At 44.0% G+C, this 10089-nt stretch overlaps 1 protein-coding gene across 2 annotated transcripts in view; it reads right to left on the minus strand.

The window, feature by feature from the left end:
• Positions 1 to 7557, minus strand: part of Eogt (EGF domain specific O-linked N-acetylglucosamine transferase) — a 41259-nt gene extending 33702 nt beyond the window's left edge. The window contains exons 1-5 of one of the 2 annotated variants that reach the window (XM_041644108.1): positions 7220 to 7557; positions 6411 to 6636; positions 4093 to 4316; positions 2726 to 2826; positions 1763 to 1871 (exon numbers count right to left, since the gene is read on the minus strand). In XM_041644108.1, coding sequence (XP_041500042.1) covers positions 1763 to 1871; positions 2726 to 2826; positions 4093 to 4302 — 420 coding nt within the window. In that variant the 5' untranslated portion in view covers positions 4303 to 4316; positions 6411 to 6636; positions 7220 to 7557. Of the gene's footprint in view, positions 1 to 1762; positions 1872 to 2725; positions 2827 to 4092; positions 4317 to 6410; positions 7082 to 7219 lie in introns of those variants that run through there. The other variant, XM_041644100.1, reaches the window with a different exon arrangement.
• Between the last annotated feature and the right edge of the window lie 2532 nt (positions 7558 to 10089).

Here is a 10089-nt window from a genome sequence, read left to right on the forward strand (position 1 = left end):
TAGAAAAGTGACATCAGTCTATCTGCCCTGCTGTAATAACTATGCCAGTCAAACTGAAATACACACAAGACTAAACAAATACAGACCAGTAATGGTCCAGCCATGGTGTCTGTCCCAGACAACTGACAAACAATCTGTAAAGATAAGATCTGTCAGTTTTTCTTCTTTGGCTCATGTTGGGGGGAGGTCTAAATCTAAAACTATTTTAACTGCCTCAAAATATAACTCTCTGATACAGAAGTGAAAAGGGTGGGCCTTTTAGAGAAAACAAAGTGACCTCTTTGGGAACAGTGCGCACAACTCTGAGCTGGGTGTGGCGGTGCTGCCACCATCCTGCCAGCAATGAAGACATTCATTCTCTTCTTGTGCAACACAGAGTATTGAAACAATAGTCCCCAAGGAATTGGAATTTCCTCAGGAATTTCATGTCCGGAGAAGGAAAGGGTTGTAACCTGGTGCCAGTCTGGGAGAGGGGGAAGGGGTTGGGGGAAAGGGAGGAGGGATGAAGAAGCGAGGGGGGGGGGACGGGTGGGTGGGGCAGGGGCAGTAACTTTCTCCTAGAGAGAGATTCCCCTAGTTTCCACCCTGCAGGAAAGATTGAGGCCAACACAACAGTGGGGCAGTGACCAGCAGGACCACACTGTTACTGCGCCTGCTCCATGACACATGCCTGCTGCCCTCTACTGAAGCTTCAAGATTATACCATACCCTGAGGATGGGCTGTGTGTGGCGGGTTGTTGTAGATATTGTTTTAAGCTGTGTTCCTTTTGTTCATGCTGCATTTGTCTGACTCTGTGAAGCTGTGATTCTTTGTCTAAAACACCTGATGTCTAAGAAAGCACTGAACAACAATAGCGAGGCAGGAGAGAATAAATGGAAGGGAGAGAGTATAAATACAAGGAGAAACATGGAGAAGAGCCAGGCGGTGGTGGTGCACGCCTTTAATCCCAGCACTCGGGAGGCAGAGGCAGGCGGATCTCTGTGAGTTCGAGACCAGCCTGGTCTACAAGAGCTAGTTCCAGGACAGGAACCAAAAGCTACAGAGAAACCCTGTCTCGAAAAATCCAAAAAAAAAAAAAAAAAAAATGGAGAAGAGAACGAAACGAGGAAGAGTCAGGGGTTAGCTACCCAGCCAGCCACGGAGTAACAGTGAAAATAAGATATAGAGAAGTAAGAAGGAAAAAAAAAAAACAGAGGAAAAGGGGTAGTCGAGATAATTTAAGAAAAACTGGCTAGAAATGAGCCAAGCTAAGGCCGGGCATTTGTAATTAAGAATAAACCTCCGTGTATGTGATTGATTTGGGAGCTGGGTGTTGCCCCCTCCCCTGCAAAAGCCAAAAGAGGAAAAAGAAAAAAAGCAAAGAATAAAGGAAAACCAACAACTACAGGGGGCATTATGGAGAAAGTCACTAAACCACTTTATTGCCCTTCCTTTCCCAGTGTGACCGCACGGAATAAACCTCTTTTCTCTGCCTTTCACTAGTCCTTGCCTGCTTTCATTCTCTAGACGATGAGTGGAATGGGTCTAGCTTGTTCGGGCTGCTCAGGGCCCAGGCTCTGACTGTAACAACTCCACCTCTAGTTTCTGCCTGTGAGTCCTGTACCAAGGACGAACTAGAAAGACCGTGGGCCTGGGGCCAACCTCGGCTACACAGAGAAGCTATATTAGTGGGCCATCTTGTTCTTACATTACAAGCGAAACAATAAAACAAATAATAAACAGTTAAACTAAGCAAGCTTACTCAAGCAGCTGGACACTCACTGTTCTCTCTGGCTGACAGAGCATGCGTATCTCCTCCAGTCGCTCTCGGGCATAGCCAAAGTCTGCTTGCTTCCAGAACATGTCCGCTGCTGACTCCAGAGTGTCTGTCCTATTAGCGAAGAAAGAGATCTCAGGGCTTTGTTTAAGTTTTATTTTATGTGTATTATTTATATGTGTATTAGTATTTTGCCTGTATGCATGTATGTGCTCCTGTGTGCATGCCTGATGCCTACAGAGATAAGGAGAGCGCATCAGATCCCCTGAAACTGGAGCTATAGATGGCTGTAAGCACCATGTGGGATCTAGGAACTGAGCCCAGGGCCTCTACAAAGAGCAGCAAGTGCTCTTAACTGCTACGTCATCTTTCCACCCCCATCTCATCTACTTTCTTTTTTCTGGTCTTGAATTTTCTTTCTATCAATTGAATTGTTAGAAGTCTATTTGTACCTTATTTTTTAAAGTAAGCCATCACAGTTCCCCCTGTTCCCCTTAAAATTATCACCATGTACATAAAGATACCGAACAAATTATTCACAGACTATTCCTTTATAATAAAAAGGCACAACAGAAATCTATGAAGTTGGGGTCAACTGGAACTAAAGAAAATAAAGTGTTATTTACCATGTTGCCTTTGCCCAACTCATTACCCATGTGCTTAGGATTACTAATTATATTTGACTTCCCCTTGGGCATAGTTAGCTATTCTTTCACAATCTGTAAGATGCTTCCCGTTCATCTTCTTAGCATATACAGGGGGGAGGTTCTAATGTCAATGTAGTTTCTCCCTCTGACAGAAGAAATAACAGCTATTTCTCTCACTGTGAGATGGATTGAATTCATGACCTGGGACCTGGGTAAGTAAATTAACATCTTCAGGAATTACTATGTGCCAGAGAGTTTAACATGCACTTCAAAGAACACAGACTCAGACAGGAGGAGGGGATTCCAAATAAAGAGACTTACCATCCCATGTCGACGTAGCTGCAAACAGGGTAACCAAATCTAAACTCTGGTTTGCAGGATTTTTCATAACCCCAGCAGTAGTTTAGATTTCCTAGATGTTTCTAGAACATAAAATGTGTACCTTTAGAATTATCTCCAAACCTCTGATGATGAGAAGTGACTTTCGGCCTTTCTTGACAGAATGTTTCCCACTTACATTCATATACATATATATATGTATATATATACATATATATATGTATGTATGTATACACACACACACACACACACACACACACACACACACACATATATATATATATATATATATATATATATATATATATGCAACATTCTGAGATGGGCAGAATCTCCGCAATTGTCCTTACTCTCTCCTCCATAACTGCTCCATAACCAAAGCCCCAGCTCTAGTTAGACTACCAAAGACAGCCTGAATTAGAATTTCCTGAGTGATCTTAAAGGGACTGTCTTCTTTCTTTCTCTGAAACAAACTGATTCTATATTCAGTCACTAGAAGGGGTGGGGAGCAAAAACAAAAAATCCCATATCCTTTGGCATTTCTGTTGCTAAATGAGCCCGTGAAAAGGATGGCTTGGCGACTTCCTTCATCCATCAAGAGCAGCAGGAATAGCACAAGGTCAGAGCTCTCCAGCCCTGGAGGCCAGTGCTGTTCTGCAAGGCCCAAGAGCCATGCTGGTCGGATTCCATGTGCTTCCTGTGCCAGCACCATGGGAAAGGAAGTGTCCTACAATGCCCTGCTTTGATCTCTAAAGCCTCCGGAGACATCTTAATGGGTTCTGAGCCCTTTCCAAGCTCACAGGATCTCACTTATTTGGAGCCAAGGTAGAGGTGTGACTTCTGAAACGAAGGGCTAAGAAGCTAGCTGCCTAAGTGCAGAAAGGGGAGGTGTGACATTCTTTACTTTGGCAAAATGTTCTTTTCTTCCTGAAATCTAAAGCACTTCGTTTTTCTGAATATGAAGATGGCTTTAGCTGCCTGTTAATTTTCACTGTGGTATTGATGCTGAATTTCTTTCTTGTGAGTGGGATGTAGTTTTAACATCATTTGCAGCCCTTAGGAATAGTACACGAAATGAGAACAGTGATTGAGTCACGGCAAAAGCTAGAAGCCCAGCTTTTGCTGTGAGTTATGAAACAGAATAACGAGCCAGTCAAAACTGCATCTCTGTATGAATGAGAGCAAGGTAGGAATGCAAGAAAGCATAGGTATAAAAATGCCATCATGAAACACGTTGCTTTGTTTGCTAAACTCGAAAATTAACCTAAAAATACAAAAGAGTAAATGAAAAAAAAGCTAAAAATAGCATGCTGACCATGAGGAAATGAATGAGGAGAAATAAGACCTACCTTATATGGACAACGGGAATCCTCCTTGCAGACAGAGGCAATATGCCTGTTGTTGTGCAAGAAGAAGGGAATGTGCTTCTCTGGGAGGCGGAGACTGGAGTAGTCATACAGGGCTTTGCCTGGCACACTGTCAGCCTCAGAATGAGCCTCATCTTGGCCACTCAGTGGGACTTCATGAAGCAATACTCCAAAGACAAGCAGCATTAACATAGCAACCTGCAGACCTAGAGCCACAGTTGAAAACACCATCACTAATGGCGATGGCAGTCACAGACGGCTGTGACTAAGAAAGCCTCTTTAGGTAGGTGGGGTGGGACACACAGTTAATCCCAACACATGGGCAGAGGTAGAAGGATGTCTGTGAGTTCAAAGCCAGCCAGGTTCATTTCACCTTTTAGGATATGAAGTTGGGAGGCTGTTGGTAGCAAATATATTTGAAATGCATTGTATGCGTGTGTGAAATTCATACACACAAAAGAAATTTAAAATAGCACCTTGTTTAAAATTTTCAAATCCCCCTTTAGGGTTGGACATATAGCTCAGTCGCAGAGTGATTGCCTAGCATGTACAAGGCCCTGGGTTCAACACAGTAAATAAATAAATCCCCTAGAAACACTAAACGGCTAAGCACGATTACTATACACTTCACTATGTCAATAAATCAAGTTTCTTTGTACACCAAATATTTATCGAGCACTTGCTACATGCCGAGCACTGTGCTAGGAGCGAGGTGCCCAATATGGGAAATATATCCCACCCCAACTTGGCACATTTCAGGGTTGATTACTCAGAGAGACCCCAGAACTCTTCTGTGTACATTAGTGAACAGTGGCCTCTCTACCTCACATCCCCTTGGGTGCCCAGGAAAAAGGACCACAGAAGGCTGTGATCTTGCAGCGCCAACCCTGCCTAGTCTGAACCACCTCCCCTGCCACAGAAACCCAGGCGCCTAGATATCCCATCATTAAAGCTGTGGACAAGGCTCAGCCACCCAGTGTCTCTCCGAGACTCACGTTTGTTAGGCACTCGCTAAAGTTTGTGGGCTCCCCCCAACCCCGGTCAATTGTCTACTGTCAGTTTCTCTCACAAACTAGCCATTATCAGATTTCAGAAGAAAAGAATTCATTTCAGATCTCCCTATACAGGTCTAAACAAAGCATTAACGCTATGAAAAAGGACAATGGTCAAGAATTTGCTGGGTTTCTGCTCACCCACCCAGGACAGACCCTATCTCTCAAGTCGGTTTCTCCTATATGTCCTTGACAAACTCACACCATTCTACTCCTTTTACTGGCAGCAAGGCTTCTTTTTCTCTACGTGTCTCTTCCAAGATAACTGATCACACCCTGGGCCAGTCCACAGGAAAGTGGACTTATATCCTTTACCTGGATATAAGGACAACACAACATTTTAAAATCAGATTTCACAGGCTGCTCTGTTGATCCTGGGAGCAAGGCCTTTGAGGGCTTGAGCAGTAACGAAAGGGTTCTTACTTTGGGAGCCACCCCTTGTAAACACAAATGAAAACTTTTACTTGGAACTTCGATCTAACAGCAAATTACTAGCGATTTTGTAAAATTTATAAATGCAAATTGGTAGAAATTTACCAATTTCTACCAATTTCTCCTTAACAATGAAAATACGTAACTCTTTAATCCTTGGAATCACCCAGAAGCTGCTGATGTTTTGGATAGCTTAAAACCCGAAAGAAATGAAGCACACTCCTTAGAAGCTTGTCACAAGAGACCCTTTTCAGCGCTGTTTTAACAGAGAGGAACGACTAAGAGAGAAAATTAACCAGAAAGCCCTCATCCAGAGACCCTGGCTCAGGATGCTTGATCTTCCTTATTGAATGAATACCAAATCTCTCAAAGCAAAATCGCAGAAGGGCACTGAGGTCCTGGACACAGTAACTCACAGAGCAGAGGCTAGTGATGAGCGTGAAGAAGGTTGCTCACTCCACACCGACATCACTCAGTACAGAACAACTGGGCAATTAGCAGAGAAAACATTCCTAGCACCAAAGTCTGTTCGCGGTTCTCAGGGCAGTAATCCTACTCTCTGATTCCCAGGGCTACCTGGGCCAGTGCCAATCTCAGGATCACAGTGAGCTACCCAGTCCTTGGACTCACCCTTTCGCTCATAAAGTTACGGATATGACTAAGTTGCTGAATTTCGGCTATCCAAATCCACTGCTCGGCAATGAGTTCTACAGGTTAGCTGAACTCAGCCATTCGCAGAGAAATGTAATCCTTGGCCATGGGGAAAATCTAAAGAGGCAGACCAGACAGTTGACTTTTGCAAGGGAGGGCACGTACCCACTTGCACACGCTGGGTGATGGTGGCTGTGGAGCATGAAAGTACAACCTCGGGGCCTGGCAGAATGTCTTCCTGGAGTTGAGTCCTCTCGCAAGACTTGGCAGGGATGAGTGGATGCCCAGTTCCAGCAAATGGAAGCTTTAGTAGGTGAGGCTACTGCGTCCTTTCCCACAAAACTGCCGAGCACGTTCCACTCGTGTATGGCTGGATTGGATTTCCACAGGCCTAAAAGGAGGGGCAGAAAAAGGTAAAAATCTGAACAGCGTGAAAGGGGAGACCTGGGGTTACCACCAGAGACAACCACATGAGTGGCTTTGGGCAAAGCTGGGCAGCGGAGCCAGCGGTGGTCAGATCAAAAGTGCATCTGGCTCTCAAAGACTCCAGTCCCAAGGTAGGTGAGTGAGCAGCCGGTGCTCAAACAGAAATTGGCTGCCTGAGGCGCCGAGGTGGTTATTCCCCGGCTGTCTCCGGAAAGTCAACCCCTCCCTGGTGTGAAGGGGTCGGCCTCCTAGGTCCTGCAGCAGCCAGCCCTAGCCCGGGCTGCTTGGGAAACCGAACTCTCCCTGCAGGGCGGGGCTCGAATTCCAGGTGTGTAGAGGGGAAGATCTGGAGAGTGACTCCGCCCCAGCATGGGGATCTGGGCAAAAGGGCAGGCCTGGCCAGACGTCGCCCTTGCCCTCGGCCACCAGCAGGCTCCAGGGGGGTGAGCTGAAGACCGCTGATCGGGATCGAGGCCCCGGTATCCGGCTGCGGGCTTGCGGAGGTGCAGGCGCTGGCGGGGAGCAGGCGAAAACGGAGTGAGGCCCACCTGCAGCTGGGTTGTGAAGAAGCAGCGGCTGCTCCCAAGCAGCAAGGCGTCACCGCCGGCGGCCGTGCACCGGAAACCTCGGGCGCCCAAACGGGGCCAGGGGGCGCCCGGGAGCAGCCGCGACACCTTGGCCTGGGGCTCCAGGGCGGACCGGAGTGACCCAGGCCACACCCGGCGGCCCGATTGTCTGGAGGGCTCTGTTGGCCACCCATCAGCTAAGGTTACCGAGACTAGTAGAACCAGAAGCTTATCCACCCCAGACGCGGGACACACGCCTACATTCCCCCAGACTCGGGACACCCATCTCCATCTCTCCAAACGTAGGACACCCGCCTACATCTCCCCAAATGCGGGACACTCAGCTACAAATCTGTGGCAGTTCTTCCAGGCAGGCCACTAGCACTGGAGAGCAGGCGCTGTTACATGTCACCTACGGTTGGAATTTTACTGCTTTTTCCTCCTGAGTCGTTGCCTTGATTTTCAAATGAAACTGAATGTAGCGGCACACTGTCTGGTGGGTATTGAAGACGCGGGAGATTCCAAGGAGTTTTACTTGTCCATTAACTGCCTAAGTTCAAAGGCTACTCTAATTTTTATGATTTTGCTATTTCATGATTATTTCTATTCTGGTTGCTTGTTTATGTGGTCATGATCATTTGCATGTGAATCTCCCCTTCTTTTCTGCTCTTGGCACCTTGCAGTTCCAGCATGTCTTCTGGAACGTGGTAGAGACAACCATTAAGTCTGATTCAAGACTTGCCATGCGGGGCACTAGGACTTGAACTCAAAGCTACTAATTCACACTAGCAAGCATCATGACTTCACCTCATTTTAGTAAAGGCAACTGAACCCGGGCCTTGTGCATTTTACTGTAGCGGTGACTTTGGGAAATGTTCCTTTCAGTCTATTATTGTGTCAGGAAATGCAACTTTTCTGTTAGTAAATGCAAAACAAACGAGTGTAGTCATTTTAAACCAACTTTAAATGAGCTTCTTTTGAAGTGCAATAATACACAATTAAAAACACACTGCAGGAGGTAAAAGGCTTCTAAACAGATTAGTCTAAGATAAACTAATCAAACTGGTAAGCTATCTACTTGGTGTTCTTTTTGATACCAACATACTGAGCAGTCATTGAGAGTTGTAGGAAACAAGTTATGGGATTTTAAAAATGAAACTGAGTTCTGTATGAACTGTTAACAGCCATTCCCAATTTCCTCAAAATAAATCATAAAATTTTAATTTTTGACTCTCTTCAAACTGATATTAACATCAACTCAAATGTCACCACGAGAAAACTGGAAAAGTGAGTGACTAAGCTAGCTGTGCTGTGTTAACTTTCAGTTACAACAACAAACCCCAAATAATAAAATTAGAAGATTTGGTTTTTTTAGCGTAGTTCAAGTGTTACTTCTTGGACCATAAAGATGGCTCAGGGTACTTGCTGCACAATGAAGGAGAGAACAAAATCCAGCACTAAGCAAGTGCAACAAGGAATTCATGGTGTCTCTGTACACCACACAGCACTGCGTGGAAAAGGAACCTACCACTTACCCGAGAGGTACAGCACACACACGAATGGACTACTTCACAGGTGAGAGGATATTTCAAATGTTTACTCAAAGGAAAAAATATTAGTATACAAGGACAAGTGATTTTGGAAGAAAATTTAAAAAAATATAGAGCATTCCTTGAAAACTGAAATGGACCTAGATTCTCCCCAGCTGCTACATACAACACAAAGGAACCACCTTAAACACTTCCAAACACAAATTGCACCTCCTTAGTGGGAGCTACCTTCAAGACTGGAAGAATTAAAACAAACAAACAGAAAGAACTTAGACTGTTCTCAGCAGATGGCACGGTGCGATGTGCCAAGCTGAAGGGGTACAAGGGCAGCTCCGACGCTGCATGTCCCACCACACAGGTCTATGAGCAAAGAAGCACCTCTCTGAATTATATTAAAATGAAATACATGAGCAGATTCATGCTTATTTATATTACCTTTCGTGTGGAACTAAAATAATATCAGTCTATATTTTAAATCATATTTTAGCCCTTTACAAAATATGTAGATAACTTTTTTAAGTTTCAAACTAAAGGTAAAGAAAATTGGAACAGCTTTTTTTTATTGAAAATGAGAAATGATTCCCAAGAACATCTATGTATATAATATTGAACAAACAGTAGTAAAAATAAGACATTTTCACTCATTCCTCTTTAATCCGGGGACTTTCTTTTAAATACTACAAATCATGTGCTTTTTAATAAGCACTCAAATAAAACTTTCAATTAGTTAAATAATTGAGGAATAGGGTAAATACATTTACTTTACTATAAAAACTCAAATTCCAGTAAGTAAAAAATCATCCAGACCTAGAATATTCTGAATTGTAATATTATGTATTTGATACATGCTAAATGCTATGAAGTGATCGCTAGAGAGGCCAGACAGCAGCAGTCTCTTCATCCAGCCTCCCAGAGGCACGAGCATCTGATACCCCCAAGTTGTCCGTGCCTCTTTCACTCTTAATTCCTACAGTCTTTCTTGTTTCTCAAGAATGGAAGAATAAAACTACAAACTATGTTTTTTTAACTACAAACTATTTTATGCACTAAAATATTCTACTAACATATGACTAGAGAATTTTCAATGATATACAAGCAAATAAGTTTAATGAGAGAGCAACCAATATTTAATAAATATTCGGCCACCTACTGGATTATCATGAAATTTATTCAGTACCCCTTATCAACTTGAAATATATTGAAAGGTCTAAATATATAGTAGTCAAAATAAAAGCAGTATGAATACCAGCGATTAATTTGTAGGTGAAGCAGACAATATGGTAGATATAAATGGTTGTATGT

This window comes from Microtus oregoni, unplaced genomic scaffold (genome assembly GCF_018167655.1).
Source record: "Microtus oregoni isolate MIOR12 unplaced genomic scaffold, Mior012 000002F_ref0000024, whole genome shotgun sequence".
Taxonomy (NCBI): domain Eukaryota; kingdom Metazoa; phylum Chordata; class Mammalia; order Rodentia; family Cricetidae; genus Microtus; species Microtus oregoni.